Here is a 24,475-nt window from a genome sequence, read left to right as displayed (position 1 = left end):
TCCAAGTACCATGTGACATTTTTTGGAGAAACAGTCTCTCGTGCTTGGATCCCAGTCAACATGCTAAAGAACTTCCAGGAGCTGTCCCTGGAGCTAAGTGGAGTGGTGAGCAACCTTCAGGGGTCAGTTGTGATATAGGGAACTTGAGAAACAAAATCTTCCCTTTATTAAATGTGATTTTTCCCGGAGGAAGCTGTGCCAGGAGGAAGTCGCATGTCTGACCAAGTATGCCAGGGTGAGGTTATTCATGAAGAACACTTCTTTCTACCACAATTGCAGGAGGAAGATGATTTTTCTTAGTTTCATTCCCTGTCTGCAGATAGAGGACCTTCATGAAGACCATGGTTTTCTGCAAGTTAGCCAAAGCAAGTGTGATAGAAATGAAGGCACAGATTAACTCAGGATTTCTCAGTCTCAACACTATTGACATTTGGGGTCAGATAATTTTCTATTTTGAGGGGCTGTCCTAGGCATTGTAGGATATTTAGCAGCATCCATGGGCTCTAATGGCATCTAGCCAGTAGTAGCCCTCACCCTAGTTGTGACAACCAAAAAACTGTCTCTAGACATTGTCAAATGTCTTCTGGGAGAAAAACAAAGTCTCCCCTGGTTGAGAACCACTGAAGTAAGTAAATGATATTTCCTCCTGGTATTCTCCAGGCGAGAGTACTGGAGTGGGTAACCGTTCCCTTCTCCAGGGGATCTTCCCAGCCCAGGAATTGAACCCAGTCCTCCAGGAATTGAATCCAGGCCTCTGGCATTGCAGGCAGATTCTTTACAATCTGAGCCACCAGGGAAGCCCAAGAATACTGGAGTGTGTTGCCTATCCCTTCTCCAGGGGGTCTTTCCGACTCAGGAATTAAACCAGGATCTCCTATATTGAGGCAGATTCTTTACCAGCTGAGCTACTAGGGAAGCCCATAATCACTTTGGGCCTTACCTATGAGGCCTAGGAGCTCAGGGACCTTAGATAATCAGGCCATGAGTATTAAATCAAGCAGCTGGATATAAAGAAACTTGTGAGAAGCTTAAAAGTGCAGTCATCTGAACTCCTTTAATTTTGCCTTTACAAATTTCCATGGGCTTTACTTTGGAGAGGATGCCAAAATGTTGGTTGAAAATATTGCTAGAAATTGATGAAAGGTTTGTTTGGGTACAAGGGAGGATTGTGTTTCTGAGCTCAAAAGATTAAGAATAGGAGTATCATATCAATACCAGGAAGTAGAAATAAATGTGAAGATAATGTCTGGTGAGTAACAGTATGTTGGAGTCACTTCCCTAATGTTTATCACTGACTCTAATCTTCTTTCATTTCAGAGAAAGTCCAAGAATAAGGACTGTAGCCAGAAACTGGGGGTAGCCCTGATGATGGCTCAAAAGGCGGAGCAGATCAGTATTCAGGTGGGAAAGTTGAGATCACATACCTGCTTCTCTTTGGGACTTGGGACGCAAAGCAAGTCATATAGTCCCTCCTGTAGAAAACTGGCTCTCCTTCCCTCTTATACAGTCTTAGTTCTAGAACTAGTCTTTTCTTCCCAGGCCAAGTTCCCTTGACTCTTTAAACCATCCATTCTTTTCCCTACCCTTGGACAAATGGAATTTTTTCTCTGTCCAAACAGAGACAGTTTGTGGTAGAGGGAATCCCACCACCCTATTTAACTTCAAGTCTCAGGTGTATGTACCTTATTCTGTGGAGTTAGTTTTTACCCTCAAATCCTGCCTTTGGGTAGGGGGTGGATAATAACCAACAGTTAATTTCCTCTTCCCAGTTATTAACTGAATTATAAACAAACTGGAAAAAGAAGTTATAATAATATTGTATAATGTTACAACATACTATAGTAGTTAAGCTCTACAAAAATTTAGATAAACCTAATGTGAAATTTCAAGTGAAAGTGGTATGGAATATGAATACAAACTCTGTAACTAGAAACCTCGAAGACAGGGGGCAAAACTAGCCCCTGAGAGACTAGTGGGTGATGCTTTTGTTTCTTGGTTCCCTCAGGAGCGGGTTAACTTGTTTGGTTTCTGGAGCCGATACAGTGGACCTGACAATAATGGGGAAGAAAAAGGTAGGATAAGTAGGAGGCTAAGGACCAGAGAGGGAGGGAAGGGATTCCTTCATGAGGGCAGCTACTAAAGCTTTTATTTTATATCCAGTGTCATCAACCTAGTTCTGGATTCTGTAATAGGAGGCTTTACATAAATGCCGTTGAGCAAATGTCTGGGATGGATGGATGGACACATGGGTAGAGAGAGGAATGGAGAAAAAGGGGAGTAGGGAGGGAGGGTGCATGACGAGGGACAGGACTTGGAAGAGGGTAGAACCATGATAATCTGGCATCATATTTTATGGTGAAAATAATGACTTGGATATGAAAGACAGAGTTGGAAAATTGATTTTCTGGGATCAGCTCCACTAACCCATCACCTATTTTGTTGGATAAATTATTTAGCCTTTCCTTCCTATTCCTGTTCTAGACTTACTGCTCTCTGGGGCTAGCAGCTTAGATTCCTGCTTGGAGAAAGGAGACAAAGAGCCAGAGTTGAAGGAGGATGAAGAGGAGGAGCAAGATAAAACAGTAAGATTGGTCTTGGGGATTCCTTTGAGGAGATTGCTGTAGGGCATCTGGTTAGCATGGATTTGTATTTTCTAAGGAACTGTCCTGTCCCTACATCAGGGTAGCCCTGACAGGCTAGTTTTCTCCCTTAGGACTCTTCAGGGAGGAAGAGCCTCCTCTGTCCTCAGTTATTCTCTCTAATACCTCATATCTCTAGGAACTTATTTTTTGATGATAATCTCATTTCCTACTGTAGTTCTTTGGTTCTTACTGGAGCAATTTTACAGAATAGCAGGTTGCCTCTCTTTACTTTCTTCCCTGTGGACACTTGGGATGTCCATTATTTTATTTCCTTAGTCTCTTTTCAGGCATGTGAAATATAGATATTTTTCATCTTTTAAGACTTTTTTAAGAGCAGTCTTAGGTTTACAGGAAAATTGAGAGGAAGGTACAGAGAGTTTCCATGTACCTCCTGCCCCCACACATGTATAGCCTCCCCTGTTATCAACATCGTCCACCAGAGTGGTGCATTTGTTTGCAGTTGATGAATTCTATTCAGTACATTGACACATCATAATCACGCCAAGTCCATCGTTTACGTAGGAGTTCCTCCTGGTAGTGTATATTCTATGGACTTGGACAAATGTGTAGTGACACATATCCATCATTATGGTATCATATACTGGTACAGAATAACTTGCTGGGATTTTGACTGAAGTTAGATTGATTCTGTAGATCAAACTGGGAAGAATTAGCATCTGGAACTTCCTTAAGTACACTCATCATTTCTGTAGCATCCGACTCTATTAAATCACAATTATATGACTTCATTTATATTTTATGTTTCTCAGGATCCAACTTTGCCTAATCCCAAGCCAGCCAAAATTCAAACAAAAAAACCCAAGGGAAGAGGTAAGCAGGATGATTGGAAACGAGACATGTTTTCCTGTTAAGGCAGGACAGAAGCAGAGAGTGCGAGGGGTCTGCAGGTGGCTGGGCCTTACTGACCTCTCGGCTCCAGAACCTGAGAAAATGGGCAAGACTCATGCTAATGTGGTCAGGGAAGCTGTAGCTTCTCTCTTCTGTGAGTTGAATTACAAAATCTTAGGTTAAAGGTGGAATAAATATTTTAAATTCTTAGCCAAGAAGGATGACTTCTTGGAGAAGGCAGGTTTTGAGGTGAACTATAAAGAGAAGAAGACCTGGGGGAAAGAAAAGAAATATTTGGGGGAAAAGAAAGGAACCAGAAGGACTCACTAGATTGAAAATGAGCAGAAGACGCAGGCAGAGACTAAATGTTTGGAGTTTGTGGACCCTAGCCACACTGTCACTCAGAAATAAACCAATGTCCTTCAGGATTGGGGGTTGGGAGTGATGCCGGTGGAGCAGATGGACGAGATGGGACCCTGAAAAGGAGAACAACAAAGAGATCTCTGTTAAATGAACCTGCACCTCCACCGGTGCCCATAATGGGAAGGAAAAGAGGGCATGGAAATTCAGGACCTGAGCAGCCAGGTAAGACTCAGACTTGGGGACTGTGGGGAGTGAGGCTCACATCTGCAGATTTCGTCCTTTGATCGTTCCTTAAAACTTCCACAGCTTTTCATTACTTTGGAAAAAAACAAAAACGAAACAAAACCACAAAAGTTTGCCCAAAAGGGCATCATATAAATTGCAGAACACAACAAACACTGTAGAAACATTTTATGGTTATTATTTTATTTTATTCAGGGACATACAGGAATACAAGAATGCTAAGGAGGTGAGAAGTATCATTTATTGATATTTTTGTGGGCTGGCTGGATAGATACTTCTATACTCGTTCCCTTTAGTTCTTTCAGTGTCTCTATCACTGGATATATGCCATTTTAAAGATAAGGAGACTGAGGTTCAAAGGGTTTAAAGTTTTCTCAAGGTCCATGGATCTAAGTCTTTCTGATTCCAAACCCCATTTTCTTTCTATAAAGAAAAGTCATCTTTTCCCAGAGATTGTTTTGGAAATAGAAGGTTTAGGAGTTGAACGTGTACAAGGTGAGGACAGATGACCTGATAAGACTCTCAGCTTTGTCACTTGTTCATTTAGACCCTAAGAAAAAATTCAAAGCTCCCCAAAGCAAGGCCCCAGTAAGCAGCCTATCTGAAGAAAAAGAAGCTAGACTAGTGCCAGAAGTCCTGACCCCACCAGCTCCTCATGGGGCCTGTCGTGTTGAGGGGGAAGAATGCCCTGAACCCCAAGATGCTGGAAGTGTCCCTTCTGATGATGGAACCTCCAGTGACCTGGATCTGGACCAACTCATGGAAGATGCTGGAGAACAGCTGGAGCGGTGGGAGGAGCCGCAGCACAGAGTTGACACGGGGGAGCTCGCTGTGGCCTTCTGTGAGGAGTAGCGGTGGACTTGCACCTCCTTCCTGCTCTCTCACTCCTTCCTGGGTGAAGAGCCTCTCAGAGGATCCCCAAGAAGCTGATAAGTGTTGGGGTTCATTGGCTGTTAGGTTACTTGTCAGAGTTGTGCATTTTATGTTAATAAACCAGGTTACTGGTTTACTTGGTTTGGTTTGTCTCTTAACTACTTGGCCTTTTTTGGCTTCTTCCTCTTCTCCTCCATGTCACTGGAGACATGGTGCCTTCTGGTGGGAGACCTGTCAGTATGCGGATCTAGGAAGGCGATGACACCTGAATCCTGGGAGAAGGACATCGAGAGGGCAGGAGGTCTGGGTTCACAACCTGCCTCAGCCACTTACTAGCAACATGGCCTTGGGAAAAGCGGTGTGACCATTCTGGTTCTTATCCTCTCTCAGATGGTACATCCAGTGCCATATAGAGTGGCTGATGCTGAAATGAGGCCATGCATGTAAAGTATGAACACAACACATCCTAGTTATTATCCTAAGGGAAGCAGAAGGGTTAGATTAGGGGGACAGACCCTGGGTTCTGGACTGATTACCAGTGTTTGGGGATTTATTTGTCTCTGGCCTGAGGCAGTCACTGAACAGAAGTATTAGGGGAGGGATCTGGGTGTGAGCTATCTATTATGGTTCATTTTTTTCAACTTCTGGAAGGACAGAACTTGAAGGTGATATCAGCTTTCTCCTTAGATGTGCTCAGGGAAATTGTACAGGTCCTTTTATTTTTGTGGTGAAAGGCTGGGAAGTTGAAGAGGGAATTGGGGCAGGTGGCTGTGTGACTCTCAGGTCATGGTGGCCGTCAGCACCTGCAGGCCTCTGAGCTGTCTATGTCTGGCTGGGGTGATTATGAAGAACTGAGATCCCTGTGTGCAGCTGACTCGAAGGAGGTCCTTACTCAGTCCCACTATTAGGTCTTTAAGACAGAGTATAGGGTCTCTTCCTGGGGGCCTTCTTGGGGAGGGGGCAAGGGAGGCACTGCCGTTGCTGGTGAGTTTAACCTAGAGAGGGCGAGGGAGGCGTAGAGGACTCCTCCGCTGCCACCACCATCATCCTGGGGGAGAAGGGAAAGGGGAGGGTGTGAGACAGTTAAAGGGGAAGAGTCCCATCTCAGAGCCACAATCCCACAGCTGATGCTCTGACTACACCGCACTCCCTCTGTTCTTCCACCCCTCCTTCTCCAGACTTCCCTCTCCTTTCAGGCCCTAATCTGAGCTGCTTACCTTGGCATCTGGCTTGGGGTCTACATGTTGTCCTAGAAAAAATCAACATGTGCCAGGATCAGGTGACCAGGCAGCCAGGGTAGAGAAATGGGCAGGGGCTCCAGCAGTCAGGTCATCTCTAGCTCAGAACCAGGGTCTCAGGGGAGGGTGGGTGAGGCAGGGGAGAGAGAGGATGCTGAGGGCACCTGTGGGGGGAGGGGGTGTGGGGAGAAGAAGGAAGACCCAGGTGAGAGCGGGGATGATGGCGGCAGGACTTACCTTTATTCCCGGTGTTCTCATAATCCTCTTCCGAGGTTTTGAAGGACTCCCTGAGTGGGAACAGGAGAGCAGTGATGTGTCAGAGTCTGGGCAAAAAGAGCTACCACCTGCGTCGAGCTGCTTCTCTCGGTGGGGGCTCTGTGACCTGCCTGGTCACACTCGGAGATGAAGGCAGAGGTTTGAGGCTCTCAGAAGGAGGCTGTCTGGATGGGGTTGAGGGGCCGTTTGCAGTGTAGCCCCGTCCCTGAGAGCTGACTGGGGTGGACTCTTGCAGAGAAGCGGCTTTATTGAGGGCCTCAGGGAGGAGAAGCAGGAGGGGGGCGCCTGTCCTCTCTGCGGCAGCGCCTGGGTCCAAACTGGAGCGTGAGAACCAGGGAGCTTCTCTCAGGTCCCCTGGGCGGTGCTCAGGCCTTGGTCCCCGGAGGAGACGCCATCCAGGGAGGGGTCCCGGGAGGACACTGTCAAGAGTCAGGAAGGTGAGAAAGGAGGGAGGGGCCGTGAGAAGGAAAAGCCTGGACGTGGCAGGAGAGGATGAGAAAGGAAAACAGTGGGCAGTGAGGAGGGTGGGAAGAAAGGAAGAGGAGCCGGGGCCAGAGGAGAGGGAGCCAGGCTGGGGGCGGCGAGGGAAGGCGCTCTGAGGAGAGACAGGGCGGAGCAGCCGGAGGCCCCGTGTCACAGGGCAAAGGACAGACTGGATGAGGAGCAAGAAGGGACAGAACGTGGAGGAGGCGGGTGTGTTCTGGAAGGACGGTGTTCAAGGTGGAGACAAACGGTGAACAGGGGGAAAGGCTGAGAACTGGGGATGGAAGGAGGAAAGGTGGGTGCTAGAGGCAGACAAAGGGAGGTGTTCTGGGAGAGAGTCAGCGAAAGTGCTGGTCCACTGCCCTGACTTTTTAAGGATCGGGAGCCTCAGGAAGTGAAGAGCCTGGCCTGTGGGGACGTGAGAGGATGTGGATGGAGGCCTAGGAGGGGAGGCCCGTGAAAGGCTCCCTGGTGCTGTTCTCGGGAGGAAACTTCTTGCTCATAAAATAGCACCGCCCCACCTCCCACCCCCCATACTGGAGGACAAGCACTCACCTGGCTGGGGTCCTGGCTTCAGTCTGCACACCTGTAGGAGGACCAATAGCGTGTCACTGTGCCATCCACGGAGGCCTGTCTCCTGCCTGCCTTCTCTGCCCCATCCCACCTGAAACCTCCCTGGCAAGGGCTCAGGACTCAGAGCCACCACCCTGCAGGCACCCTGAGGATGCCCACACCTGTCCTGCCTTGTCTTCACCATCAGTCAGGAGAGCAGCTCTTCCCTGCCCCCTGTGCCCCGTCACCCTCTGAACAGGTTGGACTTATGCACCTCCCCCAACTCCAGTGACCTCTGTTCCATTCAGTCACATCCTGGACTTTTTTCTTTTTCATTGGGACTAAGAACTCTGACATAGTAAACACTGGTATCATTTTTATATTTCAAAATTCCTTCCTTCCGGCTCTTTGGTCATCATCCCTCTGTACCTGTGCGTGACCTCACTGCACTCTTGTCCTCGATGATCCACTCTTTCTCAGGTTACCCAAGCTCCCTGCTGAGCCCTCTCCTCTCCACCTGTGCCCTCTCACGGGCTCCCTGACCCCCTGGGTCTCCCTGTGCTTCTGCCACACTTGCTGACACATCTCTAATCCTGGCTGTGCCCTGGGGCAGAGGATGCTATTTGTTTGCCTCATATCCATTCCCTTCTTATTCAGTTACAGAACCTTGATTTTATTTGGAGTGTCAGGGTACCCCCCTACAGGCAGATGTGGGACCTATGGTGAAATCTAGCTGATGATGTATTAATATAAGGGAAAGTTGTGGGTAGGATTTTTCAGTTCAGTTCAGCTGCTCAGTCGTGTCCGACTCTTTGCGACCCCATGGACTGCAGCATACCAGGCTTCCCTGTCCATCCCCAACTCCCAGGGCCTACTCAAACTCATGTCCATCATGTCAGTGATGCCATCCAACCATCTCATCCTCTGTTGTCCCCTTCTCTTCCCCCGCCTTCAATCTTTCCCAGCATCAGGGCCTTTTCCAGTGAGTCAGTTCTTTGCATCAGGTGGCCAAACTATTGGAGTTTCAGCTTCAGCATCAGTCTTTCCAATGAATATTCAGGACTGATTGCCTTTAGAATGGATCTTCTTGCAGTCCAAGGGACTCTCAAGAGTCTTCTCCAACACCACGGTTCAAAAGCATCAGTTTTTCGGTTCTCAGCTTTCTTTATAGTCCAACTCTCACATCCATACATGACTACTGGAAAAACCATATCTTTGACTAGATGGACCTTTGTTGGTAACGCAATGTCTCCGCTTTTTAATATGCTATCTAAGTTGGTCATAGCTAGTCTTCCAAGGAGCAAGTGACTTTTAATTTCATGGCTGCAAGAATTTTAGGAAGACTCTTTAAAAGGAGGACAGACAGCTGGAGCATAGTCTTTTTGTCTTTTCCTCCTATGTCCTGCTTCTTGTTTATATTCACAGATCTGGTGTCCTAGCAGCTGTCTTGCACATAAAGCGACCTTCAGGATAGAAGTCAGTATCCAGTACACTGAGCAGACAGGTAGGAGACTCAGTGTCTTAGTATCCTGTGCTTTCTGCCTCCAGATCCTTTCAAATAAGAGGAAAAAAAATCCCCTCTGTGTTACTTGCCCACTGTTATTTCTGTTCTCTGATGCTAGCAGCTGAACACAACTATGTTTTTTTTGGCCATGGCACAACTTATGGGATCTTCCTCCCCCGACCAGGGATTGAACCCAGGCTCTATGCAGTGAAAGCGCAGAATCCTAACCACTGGACTACCAGGGAACGTGGTTTTTAATCAGTAGTTTCTAAAGGTTTTAGTTGAATACTGCTGAAAAAAACCACAATCAAATACAATGATGCTTGTACAGATTTATGGCTTCTCATCTGAATTGATCATCAAATACCATATTGAGTTTCCTCAGTGACTACATCACATTTTTTTCTTCATCTCAAACCCTCATCCTTAGTCTCAGGACACAACCACTATGGTTTTTGCTCTGCAGAATAAAATAACAATTTCAGAGTGACCCCAGCCTGGCCCCTCCACCATAGACTGTGTACCTGCAAGGCCAAGCTGAGGTGGCCACTTCGCTGCTTCACATTGTTTCTGGGGTCAGAGGCTCTGGGATGTGATTTCCAAGGTCGTCTTTTCTCATCTCCTGGCTCTTCCACAGCCCTGAGCTACCTACGGTCCCTAGAATGCTTTCCTTCTCCTGGAAAGACAGTGACCTCTATACCATCCTCACCACCTGGCTAATTCTTCTTCATTCTTTGATAGTTTTGCACTTCCTCTTGGATGTCTTCCTTGATTACCCTTCCTTCCTCCCAGCCTACCACAGCTCTTTCCACACGAGGCCGTTAGCCCTCGAAGCAACTGCTCCCCTCATCCTCCTGACCCCCAGATCCTTGAGAGCAGGGCCTGCGCTTTATTTACTTTTGCATTTCCAGTTACAAGCCAGGCTCTGGAAAAGCGGTGTCCAACCAGTACTTGCTGAGTGGAGCCACCTTCCTGTCCCTTCTTTCTCTCTCTTCTATGTTTCCCAGGGCAGGCCCTCCCTCCCCATGAACCAAAAGGGAGACTGATGAGAAATGATTAAGTCAGGAGACAAGAACTGGAAAATTATCAGGTTTGTAGAGAGGGATTGGTCTTGAGTGGTGGGTCCCAAACTTGATGACACACAAATACCACCTGAGGAGGTAAAATGCAGATTCCCAAGCCCAGACCTCAGGCCCAGAAGGAATTTGTATTTTTACTGAGCAGTTCTGGTCATTCTGATGCAGGAGGGTTCTGAGAAACACTTAGCTGGGAACCTTGGGGAGAGGTTGAGGGTCCTGGATCACTTACTTTTGCTTCTCTTGCATCTAAAGTACACAATCAGCCCCACAATTGTGGTTACGAGCGCAGTGCTGGCCAGTGCCAACCCGACTATGGCTTCCGTACTCTGGAGCCAAGACCACGGATTCTTTCCACCCTCTGAGTTCCTAAGGCCAGCCGTAGCAGTGGTGGCAGCCGTGGTGGTGGGGTTCTGGGTGGTTGTGTTGGTGCCTGGGAAGACAGGAGAAATATGCAAATTATTCGCTAAAGGGCTGGAAGTATCTGGGTGAAAACTGTCACATCTTGTTCCCTAGTTTGGGGAATGTGGGGAGTGGGGAGCAAGTCTCTGAAGCTTTCTCACATAGAGGGGAGTAACAAAGAGATTCTGGAAGCTCCAAATCTTCACTCTGTTTGAATCCTGACTCTACCACTGATCAGTGCTGTGATCTCAGAACCTCATTTCATTACTTACATATAGGGAGAAGTAAATCACAGGATCAAAAACAAATTTTTTTATTGTAAAATACATGCAACGCAAATTTACCATTTTAACCATATTTAAGTGACGTCAAGTCAATTCACATTGTCGTGCAACCATCACCATCCATCTTCCAAACTTCTTCATCTGTCCAAACTGAAACTCTGTCCCCATTAAATACTGACCCCCCCCATCCCCCCTCCCCCCAGTCCCTGGCATTCACTGTTCTACTTTCTGACTCTAAGTATTTGGTTGCTCTAGGTGTACCTCATAGAAGTGGATACAAACAGTGTTTGTCATTTTACATGATTGTCTTAATAGGTGAGAAAACATCTGTAAGGCACCTAGTATTATTGGAAATATATTATTGTTAAATGAATATGTATTGAACTTTACTTACTACAAACACACGATACATTTATAGATTTAAGTCACCATTAAAAAACTGGCATAATACTAAGCCACATACAAAAAACCCAACTTCAGTAAAATCTTGTGTGGAATGAATTCTCTGTCCACTTAGTAGAAATTAATAATGAAAGTATGAATCCTATTTCTCAAATGAGACAAAAAATTTTAATTCTTAGTCAAATAAATATATATATATAATGACATGCTATTTAGAAAATAAAAACAACAGCAATATATGTGTATATTTTTAAAACTCCTGGAATATGCTGCTGCTGCTAAGTCGCTTCAGTTGTGTCCGACTCTGTGTGACCCCATAGATGGCAGCCCACCAGGCTCCCCCGTCCCTGGGATTCTCCAAGCAAGAACACTGGAGTGGGTTGCCATTTCCTTCTCCAATGCATGAAAGTGAAAAGTGAAAGTGAAGTCGCTCAGTCGTGTCCGACTCAGTGACCACATGGACTGGAATATGACTAAAGCCAAACTCTAAGCTAAATTCATACTATTAGATGCTGTAATTATTTTAAATGGGATGAAAGTTTTAAAATGAATGCAATAGTCAATTTCCAAAGAAAAAAGTTACCAAACAGAGAGGAACTAGCTCTAAGGAAACTAAAAGTAATGAAAACCTACGTAGAAATAAATGTTTTTAGGGAACAGGGCAGCAAAAAGAATAATAAATGCAGAAAGTGGTTAGAGGAAAAAAAACCCAAGGAAACAGACAAGACTCTTGTAAGTCGAACAACAACAGGGAGTATTGAAATCATGAGTGAGTGTGTGCTCAATTATAGGTTGATAATTCTAAAAACCTCTGTGAAATGGATGATTTTCTGAGACAAATAAGAATTTTAAAAAATGCATTTAAGAAATAGTAACCTTTAATGGATTAGACAAAGAAGAAATTGAGAACACTATTAAAGAACTATTTTTCATTAAGATTTCAAGTTCAGAAGGTTTAATGGAAAAATTCTTGTGAAAATTTAAGGAACGTAGTTCTCAGGAGATTCTAGAACAGAAAAATATGGGAAACGGTGTAATTCTAATTCATTTCATAAAATGATAACATAATCCTGATGCTAATATTCATTCATAACTTTTAGAAATGTAGATTACAAGGATAAAAGGCTATTTTTGTTTTAAACTGACCTGAGTCAGGGGAAAATACCTAGTATTGACACAACAGGAGTACAGGTTGGCACAGCCTTTAGGAACGGTTTGGGTTTATCTGTAAAATATCCAAGCATGCCCTTAGACTCAGTGATTTCTGTGCTATGGACATGCTGATACAAGTATTCAAAAGCCTGTGTTTGAGGGTGTTCTCTGCAGCTTTATTTGTGATTTGGTAGCAACCTAAATGTCTTATATTAAATATGAGACTGATTAAGTGAACTACAATCCATTGCTACAGTGGGAGACCATGCAGTCATTTAACAAGAAAGGCGTAGATGTATATGTGCTGAAGTGGAAAGATAACTTGAGGTCCATGAAGTAAACACAGTAAGCTGAATATCAGGAGAGTGTACAGTTTGAGTCTATTATGTTCCATCTCTTGTACATCTGTATCTGTATCTCTTATCTGTGGAGAGAGCATTTCTGCAAAAAGGGGTAGTAGCCGAGAGATAAAGTGGAGAGGAATGTGTTTTTCATTTGATTCCCTTCTGTGCTGTTTGACTGTTTTTAAAACTGTGTACATGTATGTATTACCAGTACTTTTATTTTTAAAATGTAACATCTATTTTTATATACGTTGTGTAGGCACATAATTTAAAGAACCAACAAATTCCCCACAAGTTATAAAAACAGCACCCCCTCCTCACTCCTTTCCCACTCCCCAGATGGAACTGTTTTTAGCACCTCTTGCTATTTTTTGGCATTAACCTCATATTTCTAAATCACAGGCTTATCTGGGAAGTGAGTGTAGAGAGAGGAGGTCCTGGGACTGAACCCTGATAATCTCTCTACACTTTCACAGAGACACTCAGAAATAATGTCTCAGCAACTGTCTGGCTGTCCCTCAGCCAGTCAAATGGACACAAAACTCTCTCTCTCCCCAGAGGCCACAGCTCCTTTCTAGGTCCCAGAACCTACTTCCTCCCCTGCTTCTTAGGCCTGTGGCTGGTCCCAGGGGTCTCACTGTCCCTGACTGGTTTCTCTACCCTGTACCCCCCATCAAAACTCTCAGTTACCCTGTTGGAGCAGCTGCCTCCTACCAGGACTCTGCCTTATGTCCCAGCGGCCTTCCTGTTCTATCTGAATAAAGCAGCACCCCAGAACCTCTAGCCACTGATGCTGCTTCATTTTCCTGCTTTTCTCTTTTCACCAACCCCTGACACACAGAATTAATTTATTTGGTTTTTTTTTGTGTGTGATATTCTTTCTACGCTCAAGTGTAAGTTCCATTGTTAAGGACATTTATGTTTTGTTCTGTATTGTCTTAACTGCTCTTTCCTCAGTGCCCAGCTTAGGACCTGACACATAGCAGGCACTCAATCAGTATTTGCTATTTGATTTGTTAAAGGATTAAACAAAATAATTTTCCCTTGGAAATTCACAACAGTCAACCGTTGTCTTTCAGTGTCCTCTATTGCTATTGAGGCAGCCAAGCCACTCTAATTCCTGACTCTTTATGTGGCCAGTTTCTTCCCTCCTTGGAAATGTATTGGATCTCCCTTTATTAGATATGCAGATAACACCACCCTTATGGCAGAAAGTGAAGAAGAACTAAAGAGCCTCTTGATGAAAGTGAAAAAGGAGCGTGAAAAAGTTGGCTTAAAGCTCAACATTCAGAAAACTAAGATCATGGCATCGGGTCCCATCACTTCATGGCAAATAGATGGGGAAACAGTGGAAATAGTGACAGACTTTATTTTGAGGGGCTCCAAAATCACTACAGATCATGGCTGCAGCCATGAAATTAAAAGATGCTTACTCCTTGAAAGAAAAGTTATGACCAACCTAGACAGCATATTAAAAAGCAGAGACATTACCACAAAAACCATTGCCAACAGAGGTCCGTCTAGTCAAGGCTATGGTTTTCCAGTAGTCATGAATGGATGTGAGAGTTGGACTCTCTGAGCACTGAAGAATTGAGGCTTTTGAACTGTAGTGTTGGAGAAGACTCTTGAGAGTCCCTTGGGCAGCAAGGAGATCCAACCAGTCCATCCTAAAGGAGATCAGTCCTGAATATTCATTGGAAGGACTGATGCTGAAGCTGAAACTCCAATAGTTTGGCTACCTGATGTGAAGTACTGACTCATTTGGAAAGACCCTGATGCTGGGAAAGATTGAAGGCAGGAGGAGAAGGGATGATGCAGGATGAGATGGTTGGATGGCATCACTGACTCAATGGACATAAGTTTGAGTAAACTCTGGGAGTTGGTGATGGACAGGGAGGCCTGGTGTGCTGCAGTCCATGGGGTTGCAAAGAATCGGACATGACTGAGCGACTGAACTGAAATTATCCCTGGTGTTTTGAAACTTTTATGTTGCAGTACCCAAGGGTTGGTCTTTTTATTTTTACTCATGTTTCTGGGTTCTTTCATTCTGGAAATTTTCTATACTAGTTTTGTTGAGATTTTCTTCCCCATGGCCTTCTTTTTTCTCTGTTTGTAAAACTCCTGTTGTTCAGAGGTTGGAACTCTTGGACCAATTCTCAATTTGTCTTATCCTTCCTTATAATTCCTAGAACTTGAACGGTTCTATGAAGACCTACAAGACCTTTTAGAACTAACACCCAAAAAAGATGTCCTTTTCATTATAGGGGACTGGAATGCAAAAGTAGGAAGTCAAGAAACACCTGGCGTTACAGGCAAATTTGGCCTTGGAGTACAGAATGAAGCAGGGCAAAGGCTAATAGAGTTTTGCCAAGAGAACGCACTGGTCATAGCAAACACCCTCTTCCACAAACACAAGAGAAGACTCTACACATGGACATCGCCAGATGGTCAACACTGAAATCAGATTGATTATATTCTTTGCAGCCAAAGATGGAGAAGCTCTATACTACACAGTCAGCAAAAACAAGACCGGGAGCAGACTGTGGCTCAGATCATGAACTCCTTATTGGCAAATTCAGACTTAAATTGAAGAAAGTAGAGAAAACCACTAGACCATTCAGGTATGACCTAAATCAAGTCCCTTATGATTATACAGTGGAAGTGACAAATAGATTTAAGGGACTAGATCTGATAGAGTGCCTGATGAACTATGGACAGAGGTTCGTGACATTGTACAGGAGACAGGGATCAAGACCATCCCCATGGAAAAGAAATGCAAAAAAGCAAAATGGCTGTCTGAGGAGGCCTTACAGATAGCTTGGAAAAGAAGAGAAGCTAAAAGCAAAGGAGAAAAGGAAAGATATTCCCATCTGAATGCAGAGTTCCAAAGAATAGCAAGGAGAGATAAGAGAGCCTTCCTCAGCGATCAATGCAAAGAAATAGAGGAAAGCAACAGAATGGGAAAGACTAGAGATCTCTTCAAGAAAATTAGAGATACCAAGGGAACATTTCATGCAAAGATGGGCTCGATAAAGGACAGAAATGGTATGGACCTAACAGAAGCAGAAGATATTAAGAAGAGGTGGCAAGAATACACAGAACTGTACAAAAAAGATCTTCACGACCCAGATAATCACGATGGTGTGATCACTCACCTAGAGCCAGACATCCTGGAATGTGAAGTCAAGTGGGCCTTAGAAAGCATCACTATGAACAAAGCTAGTGGAGATGACGGAATTCCAGTTGAGCTATTTCAAATCCTCAAAGATGATGCTGTGAAAGTGCTGCACTCGATATGCCAGCAAATCTGGAAAACTCAGCAGTGGCCACAGGACTGGAAAAGGTCAGTTTTCATTGAAATCCCAAAGAAAGGCAATGCCAAAGAATGCTCAAACTACTGCACAATTGCACTCATCTCACATGCTAGTAAATAATGCTCAAAATTCTCCAAGCCAGGCTTCAGCAATACATGAACCGTGAACTTCCAGATGTTCAAGCTGGTTTTAGAAAAGGCAGAGGAACCCGAGATTAAATTGCCAATATCCACTGGATCATGGAAAAAGCAAGAGAGTTCCAGAAAACCATCTATTTCTGCTTTATTGACATGCCAAAGCCTTTGACTGTGTGGATCACAATAAACTGTGGAAAATTCTGCAAGAGTTGGGAATACCAGACCATCTGACCTGTCTCTTGAGAAACCTGTATGCAGGTCAGGAAGCAACAGTTAGAACTGGACATGGAACAATGGACTGGTTCCAAATAGGAAAAGGAGTACATCAAGGCTGTATATTGTCACCCTGTTTATTTAACTTATATGCAGAGTACATCATGAGAAACGCTGGGCTGGAAGAAACACAAGCTGGAATCAAGATTGCTGGGAGAAATATCAATAACCTCAGATATGTGGATGACACCACCCTTATGGCAGAAAGTGAAAAAGCACTAAACAGCCTCTTGATGAAGGTGAAAGAAGAGAGTGAAAAAGTTGGCTTAAAGCTCAACGTTCAGAAAACTAAGATAATGGCATCTAGTCCCATCACTTCATGGAAAATAGATGGGGAAACAGTGGAAACAGTGTCAGACTTTATTTTTTGGGGCTCCAAAATCACTGCTGATGGTGATTGCAGCCATGAAATTAAAAGACGCTTACTCCTTGGAAGGAAAGTTATGACCAACCTAGATAGCATATTTAAAAGCAGAGACATTACTTTGCCAACAAAGGTCCATCTAGTCACGGCTATGGTTTTTCCAGTGGTCATGTATGGATGTGAGAGTTGGACTGTGAAGAAAGCTGAGCGCCAAAGAATGGATGCTTTTGAACTGTGGTGTTGGAGAAGACTCTTGAGAGTCTGTTGGACTGCAAGGAGATCCAACCAGTCCATCCTAAAGGAGATCAGTCCTGGGTGTTCATTGGAAGGACTGATGTTGAAGCTGAAACTCCAATACTTTGGCCACCTCATGCCAAGAGTTGACTCATTGGAAAAGACCCTAATGCTGGGAAGGATTGGGGGCAGGAGGAGAAGGGGGCGACAGAGGATGAGATGGTTGGATGGCATCACCGACTCGATGGACATGGGTTTGGGTAAACTCCGTGAGTTGGTGATGGACAGGGAGGCCTGGCGTGCTGTGATTCATGGGGTTGCAAAGAGTCGGACATGACTGAGCGACTGAAATGAATTGAACTGAACTGAACTGAAGACTGCTATGACAAATTGCTGCAAACTGGGTGACTCTAAACAATAGACATTTACTTGCTCACTGTTCTGGAGGCCAGAAGGCAGAAATCAAGGTGTTAGCCAGGCTGCATCACTTCAGGAGGCTCTGTGGTGGGGGGGGAGTCTGTTCCTTGCTTCTTTGGCTTCTAATGGCTTTTTCACCCCAGTCTCTGCCTCTGTGGTCACATTGCCTTCTCTTCCATCTGTGTCCAATCTCCCACTGCCCCTCTCTTATAAGGACATGTTTATTAGCATCTAGAGTTCACCTGGATAATCCCAGATAACCTCCTCATCTCAAATTCCTCAACTGAATCACATCTGCAGACACATAAGATATTATTCACTTGTTTGGGGGCCACTGTTCAATCCACTACAACAATATCCAAATCTTTGAATTTTCTTGAACTACAATATCCAAATCTTTCAGTTTTCTCCCACCTTTTAAGATATTTCCATGAACTTCGTCTTTCAATCATATATTGAGTTTTCCATCTCTGCTAATATACTTCTAATTTCTAAGGTCTCTTTTTTTGTTTTGAAAGCTCCTTTGCAAAGCATTCTATTGTGTCATGTACATGAAATTCTGTAACTTTATGAGGATGATAGTTCTTTGAAAATTTCAATCTCCTTTCATTGTTTTGGATTCTTCCAGGTTCCCTTCTCCCTTGATTGTTCAGCTCTCTGCATCTCATGGGACAAGCATTCCTTTAATGTTTATTTCAAAGCTTTTAAAAACAAACTCTCTACTGCAGGCATCTTGGGCACAGCTAAGGTGAGGGTACAGTCCTCACTGCAGGGGATTTGGTACAAGGCCAAGACCCCAGTGACCTTGTCCCCTTGGCTCCCAACATGCACGAAGCTGTGAGTGTGTTATAGCAGAAAGTGCATGTCAGATCACTTTACAGTGAGTAGGACAGTATGACTCACTCTACAGTGAGTAGAGTGATCTGTTAGATTTCTAGATCTTTTCAGGCCCATCAGATAGCTATTCTGGAGAAGAGTTTCCTGATTGTCTGCCCTTAGTGGGTGTGGTGTGGGAGTACCAGCCTGGCTGCCTGTGTCCTGCGAGGCCTCTACAAGGGTCAAGGTATTTCAGTTCTCATCAGTTCACCAAATCTCCAAATTTAAGAACTGAACCCTTGTCCCCAGTTATGCCCCAGGGTACCCCCCAAGACTCCCTGTGGATTGTTGTTTCTAGAACGCATATATCCAGTCTTTTGCTGGGGTGAGTTGTGAGGGTGCGGAGGTGTCTCTGCTTCCTAAATACATTTCAGTTAGTTCTCTAGTTTTCAGATCCCCTTCCATGCCCAATTTCATGGGTACTAGGAGTTGCTATTCCTGACCCTTTAAGGGGTTTTCCAGTATAAATTGCCTTCCTTCTGGATGTCCCCACTGTTGACTTAGGGTTTAATTCCTCTGGTCTATTTCCCGCTTCCAAAATTTTGTTTTTGTCCACCTAATTACTCTTTGGAAGGAAGGTTATGGCCAACCTAGATAGCATATTTAAAAGCAGAGACATTACTTTGCCAACAAAAGTCCGGCTAGTCAAGGCTATGGTTTTTCCAGTGGTCGAGTATGGATGTGAGAGTTGGACGGTGAAGAAAGCTGAGTGCCGCAGAATTGACACTTTTGAACTGTGGTGTTGGAGAAGACTCTTGAGAGTCCCTTGGACTGCAAGGAGATCCAACCAGTCCATCCTAAAGGAGATCAATCCTGGGTGTTCACTGGAAGGACTGATGTTGAAGCTGAAACTCCAATACTTTGGCCACCTCATGCGAAGAGTTGACTCATTGGAAAAGACCCTAATGCTGGGTAGGATTGGGGGCAGGAGGAGAAGGGGACGACAGAGGATGAGATGGTTGGATGGCATCACTGACTCGATGGACATGGGTTTGTGTAGACTCTGGGAGTTGGTGCTGGACAGAGAGGCCTGGTGTGCTGTATTTCATGGGGTCGCAAAGAGTCGGACACGACTGAGCGACTGAACTGAACTGAAGTTGCAAATGTTTTTGTCCCTCTGGGTTTTTGTCTTAAAAAAATTCCCTTTGCTGTCATTTTAGTAGATTTTTGGAGGGAGTGGAGGTAAACATATGCATATAACCTAGCATCTTGGCCAGAATTTATGCATTACTTTTAGAGTGAAAATTATACCAAGTACACATTGTTTTACATATTGCACATTAATAATAAAAATAAAGAATATGAAAAGTCTTATGAGACACATGATCTTTGGAAGAACACTACAAAGGTTTACTTAGGGATATAAAATAGGACCTGTTCCTCAGTGAAAAGATTGTGCGTTATACTGATTTCAATTTCTGTCAGTTACTTTATAGATTTAATGCAATTCTGATTTAAAACACCAACAGGAATGTTTTTCTAGAAACTTGGCAAACTTATTCTAATATTTGTGTGGAAGAATAGGCAGGCAACACTAATCAAGTTTGAGAAGGAAGTAATGCGGTTGGGATGGAAAAATTCTTAACAGCCATTGAAACATGATAAAGTTATAATAACTAAAACAGTGTGGTCCAAACGTAACAAAATATAGGGACTTCCTTGGTGGTCCAATGGCTAGGACTCTGCGCTCCCAATGCAGGGGGCCCAGGTTCCACCCCTGGTCGGGGAACTAGACTGTGTATGCCACAGCTGCATCCCACACACAACGATGATCCTGCATGCGAAAGCTAAGACCCGGTACAGCCAAATAAATAAATATTAAAAAAAAGAAAACACAGACTAGTGAAACAGAATAGACAGACCAGAAATGGATGCTACTCAACAAAAAAACTTAAAAGCTTAGGCCTATTAATCAGTGGAAAAAGGAAAAAGTATTCAATAAATAAAGTGAGAACAGTTTATTTGTTTCTTCATATAAGGATCAACTTAGTTCTTTATTGCACCCCATTTACCAAGATAAATCTCACTATATGTGAGAGCTTTTTTGTGAAAAGTAATCAAATGTTACAAAAATTAGGAAGAAAATATTTTAACTCTAGTGGGATGTGGGGTTTTGGGTTTAGAAATAAAAGAGAAAAACTATAAATGAGAATATAATTAGATTTGGCTACATAAATAAAACTACTATTTGTTAAAAAAATAATAAGCCAGTTTCAAACTTACAAGTTATATTTGCTATATATATTCCTCTGGCGTGATGTTTTTGCATACTGGTACTTGACTTGGATTAAAAATATTTCTTTTTATTACTTCCCCATAAAAATGAACATGAACATCCAATTAATTGAATTAATTGAAAAAGTTAATTTACTGATGAAAAAACTCATAGGAAATGCAACTGAAACAGAGAAAGGAGAAAAAGAAGGAAGAATTAGGAAAGGAAGAAGAGGGAATAAGGAGCCAAAGTCCCTCAAACAAGGCCATTTAAAGGAATTTGGAGGAGGTGAAGAAAATATTAATCCAAGTCTGTCTTGCTTAATTCAGATTGTGAGTCACTATCTGTTTGCTTTAAAACCAGCACAGTGGTCAAAAAAGGGCAGTGATTTTCCAAGGGGGAGATGTGGGGACTATCCATCCCAGCCGGGAGCGGAAATTTTTCACTGATATTGCTTAGAATCACCAGCACAAGTGATTGCAAAAAGCAAACAAACTAATCGATTTTCAGTTTTCAAAAAAATTATCTACAGAAACACACTCCTTTATTGCCTGTGCCTAGAAGAGAACCCCTCCTCTCTACCCTGGAGTGAGATACACTGTTCGAGTTCCGGTGCCCCACTGAGTGACAGATGCTGCACATCCATTATTAGGTTAAAAATAGTCAAGACAGCAAGATGACAGGTCAGGAGGTGAGGTCAAGCAGCTCATGGTTAAGAAGGGAGGCTCTGGGGTTAAACTGGGGTCAGACCTCACCTGCACCAGGAGTGACTTGGGTAGGAGTTTGCTGTGCCAGCCTCGGTTCCCCTTCCTGCAACAGGAGGCCGGCGGCAGGACCGCGGTACTGCGGGTCGTGGGGAAGGTCAGCTGGGGCAATGCTGCCAAGGTGTCCCCCTGGGATACAGGGCACAGTCAGGGGAGCTGCCGGGACTGCTGCCTCGTCATGACCAGGACAGAGGGCCAAGGTCAGGGTGGACATGGGGACAGGGTGACTGGAACCACATGGTGGGGGGGGCAAGGAGGTAAAGAGGATGAAGCAGGGAGGAGGAGAGAGGAAAGAGATGGGATGGAGGTGGGGGTCTTGAGACTCATATTCTGGGGGGCAGAGCAGAGAAGGAAGGGGAGACGGAAAATCAGGTGATGGGGACACGGGGCCCCTCGGCACCTGCTGTGTGTGCGGGCTGAGCTCATGGCTGTGGGAGGACAGACATGGGACAGCTGGGGCTCAGCACAGGACTCAGGGAAAGGGGAGGAGCCACACCCCGAGGATGTCAAGTCACCTGGAGGACGTGGGGCGAGGGCAGGGGGCCGGGTGGAGCCCAGCTTGGAGCAGGAAGGGAGGACAGCTGGGAGCACAGAGGGTGCAGGGGTCTGGGGATGGGGGAGGGGCTGGATCTGGAGGGCAGGGAGGGGGATGGGCAAGGGAGGCAGCCCAGAGCTGGGGAAGATTAAGGTAAAGTTGGCAGAGGCCTGGGGAGGAGTAGGAGAGGAAGGGAGAGGAGTTTGAGAAAAGTCAGGAGGAGGGGGCCTGGACCAGGCCTGCATTATAAGGTACCAACAGCCTCCAAGAGCCTCAGGCAGGACAGCTGGACTCACCGCGGGTGATGGTGAGGTTGGTCCCCTTGATGGACTGCCACATCTGCTTGCCATATTCCAGTATGACCAACTCCACCCGGCAGAAGTACACAGACTCGTCCTCCCTCCGCAGGTTTGAGATCCGGAGGGAGCCGGTCTTCTCATCCTTCTTCCAGTTCAGGAAGAGCCGGTTCTTGAAATCCTTGTGGATGAACAGAGGGGTCGTGTTGTAGATGTACTCCCCATGGAAGTGTTTCCATCTCCAGGATATTCTCACGTTGGGAACCTCAGCTAATTCCCCAGGGTAAGAGAAGGAGAAGGAGATGAGGATGGAGCCACCCTCGGGGGCTGAGAGATCCGTTGGTTGCTTAACCTCAAAGAGAGGCTGTGGATTTCTTTGTGCCCAGCGACCTAGAGGAGGGAGGGAGAGACTCTGAAGCCACCAGGAGAGACACAGAAGGTGACCCCAGACCATCGGGCACCCTCACCTGCAGGGGGACGTGTGATGGGGTTGGACTGGCCCTCCCTCTGGCCTGGGTGATCCCCTCTCCAGGCTTGGGGCAGGCAGGAGGGTGAGGGGTTGGGGGACAGCAGTGTGGGACCCACCCTTTGTTTGTTGGCGGTGGGAGACCAGGGGACCCTTCTACACACACCCAGCCACAGCCCCTCCCCGGGGTCCCTGGCAGAGCAGGACACTCCCAGCCACTCACCAGCCTGCAGAGACACCGGCAGCAGCAGCAGGGGCAGGGGCAGCAGGTGCAGCCCCATGGCCTGGCCCTCCTCCTGGGTGAGAGGACAGGCAGAGACCTCAAGGCCAGACGGGAGTGAGGACCAGGCTCCTTCAGAGGACGGAGGTGGGGGGGCCTTCCCCAAACCCGCCCACCCCGACAGTGACGGGCACTTCCTTTATCAACCTGGCTTCTTCTTTTCCTTTATTGCAAAAGGGCCTCCCTGTGGTCAGTGCAAAGGGAGCCATGATCTGGGGCTCCCCGCCCCTGTCTTCACGCTGAGGGGCTGGTCCTGACCTGTGCCCGCTGGGACCCCCCCCCTCTGCTCCTGCCTCCCAGCCCTCACATCTCCCTGGCAGTCAGTCTCTGTGTCTCTCCTGGTCTCTGCTTCTCTGAGTGTCTCTCCTCCCAGGGGAAGGGGCGGCAGCAGGCCCAGCTGAGGCTCCTTTAGGAAGAGGTGGGGCCCGAGTCCCTGCCCAGCTGCAGCCCCTCAGGGAGGAGCAGGAGGGGGCCGCTGGTGGTCAAGCTCAGCCCCCCTCAGACACGGGGGCACCAGCCTGCTCTGGGCCCCTCTCCCTCCAGGCAGGGGCTCCCCTGCAGTGCCTCCCCCTCTCAGTCTTCAGGCAGAACCAAGGCCCACATCCAGGACTCTGAGAGGTGGGACCAGCACTGGAGCTCCAGTCCTGCTGAGCCCACAGAACCGTCTGCTCCCTCTGGAAGCTTCCTCTGGTCACACCTCCGAATCTCTGGGCCTTACCCTCTGAGTGCAGAGCTCTGGGAGGTGACCCCCAGGAGGCTGTCGTTAATAACATTCCTCAGGGGGTTCCATCTGCAGCTGTGAGTCCCTGGCTCATCCAGGGCCTTCCCTGGACAAAGGGGAGGAAGGTCAGAGCAGTCATGAGCCATCCTGGTGACAGTCCCTGGGGTCATCTCTGAGGGAGACACTGCCAGCCTGTGACTGGTGGTGGGTGGGGTGAGAGACTGGGAACTGGTGATCTTGGTGACCCCCAGGGCTGGCTGAGAATGAGGCTGTCTGAGCCTCCCCAGGCTGAGTCAGCATTGGCTTACTGAATGGACTGTGGGGGTGGAAGGACATGATTTCATCACAGGAAGGCGCCTCAGTTCTAGAGTTGGGAGTGAGCAGAACGACTTCTCTTCTCCTGTTTAGTTTTTCGTCCTGTCCTAATAGTTCTCTTCCACGCTTTCCCCATGGCCAGCCAAGCAGCCCCTGCCCTCCCTCTGGTCTGCTTTTCTTACCCCTCATCCCCAGCCTGAGAAGAAAGTTCTACATTTTCGTGGAACCCTCTTATCCGAGTCAGGCCCTACATCTATTTTCTGTTTTTCAGCTTTACAACATTCTGTGGTGGATGTATCCTTGTCTCCATTTCACCCAGGGGAAACTGAGGCACAAAATCATATCATAGAGTCCTTTAGGGTGTGAAAGGTGCTTGGGCTGAATTGTAACAGTTGGAAATGTGTGCAGAGGAGGACAGGGACCTGCTGGCTTCTTGGCAGTGCCTTCAGAGAGTTCCTGTGTTGGGGGTGATCCCTGGGTTCCATTTTGGCTTCACCCCACTAGCTTGGGACTTGGAATGTCTCTTGCTTGCCTGGCCTTCAGAGGAGGCAGCTGGATCCTACCAGGGGGCTCCACTGCCTACTC

General features: G+C 46.1%; 2 protein-coding genes across 37 annotated transcripts in view; one reads left to right on the top strand and one right to left on the bottom strand.

The window, feature by feature from the left end:
- ZCWPW1 (zinc finger CW-type and PWWP domain containing 1) overlaps positions 1–24,475 on the top strand; it is a 58,910-nt gene that overhangs the window by 25,806 nt on the left and 8,629 nt on the right. For 16 of the 34 annotated variants that reach the window (XM_081556047.1, XM_081556054.1, XM_081556042.1 and 13 more), the window contains 7 exons: positions 1–105; positions 1,318–1,401; positions 2,006–2,072; positions 2,482–2,582; positions 3,413–3,473; positions 3,918–4,076; positions 4,645–5,106. In XM_081556047.1, the coding sequence (XP_081412173.1) occupies positions 1–105; positions 1,318–1,401; positions 2,006–2,072; positions 2,482–2,582; positions 3,413–3,473; positions 3,918–4,076; positions 4,645–4,949 (882 nt within the window). In that variant the 3' untranslated portion in view covers positions 4,950–5,106. Of the gene's footprint in view, positions 106–1,317; positions 1,402–2,005; positions 2,073–2,481; positions 2,583–3,412; positions 3,474–3,917; positions 4,077–4,292; positions 4,324–4,528; positions 5,107–8,944; positions 9,024–10,030; positions 10,114–11,040; positions 11,896–21,045; positions 21,205–22,169; positions 22,392–24,475 lie in introns of those variants that run through there. The other 18 variants (XM_081556066.1, XM_081556067.1, XM_081556069.1 and 15 more) reach the window with 7 other exon arrangements.
- Positions 4,264–22,920, bottom strand: PILRA (paired immunoglobin like type 2 receptor alpha). 3 transcript variants are annotated; one of them, XM_081556071.1, is made up of 8 exons: positions 22,798–22,920; positions 22,109–22,498; positions 21,269–21,406; positions 10,332–10,532; positions 7,523–7,553; positions 6,446–6,495; positions 6,188–6,219; positions 4,264–6,018 (listed from the first exon to the last, which is right to left on the bottom strand). In XM_081556071.1, the coding sequence occupies exons 1-8, from the start codon at positions 22,853–22,855 to the stop codon at positions 5,875–5,877; spliced, it is 1,044 nt and encodes a 347-aa protein (XP_081412197.1). In that variant the 5' UTR covers positions 22,856–22,920; the 3' UTR covers positions 4,264–5,874. The 3 variants fall into 3 exon arrangements, with proteins under 3 accessions (XP_081412197.1, XP_081412198.1, XP_081412199.1); XM_081556072.1 differs by lacking the exon at positions 21,269–21,406; XM_081556073.1 differs by lacking the exons at positions 4,264–6,018; positions 6,188–6,219; positions 6,446–6,495; positions 7,523–7,553 and having other exon boundaries at positions 9,757–10,532.

Source organism: Giraffa tippelskirchi, chromosome 13 (genome assembly GCF_054371585.1).
Source record: "Giraffa tippelskirchi isolate mGirTip1 chromosome 13, T2T-mGirTip1v1.2.pri, whole genome shotgun sequence".
Lineage (NCBI taxonomy): Eukaryota > Metazoa > Chordata > Mammalia > Artiodactyla > Giraffidae > Giraffa > Giraffa tippelskirchi.
Note: the sequence above shows the minus strand (reverse complement) of the source record. Positions and strands in the feature narration are given on the sequence as shown.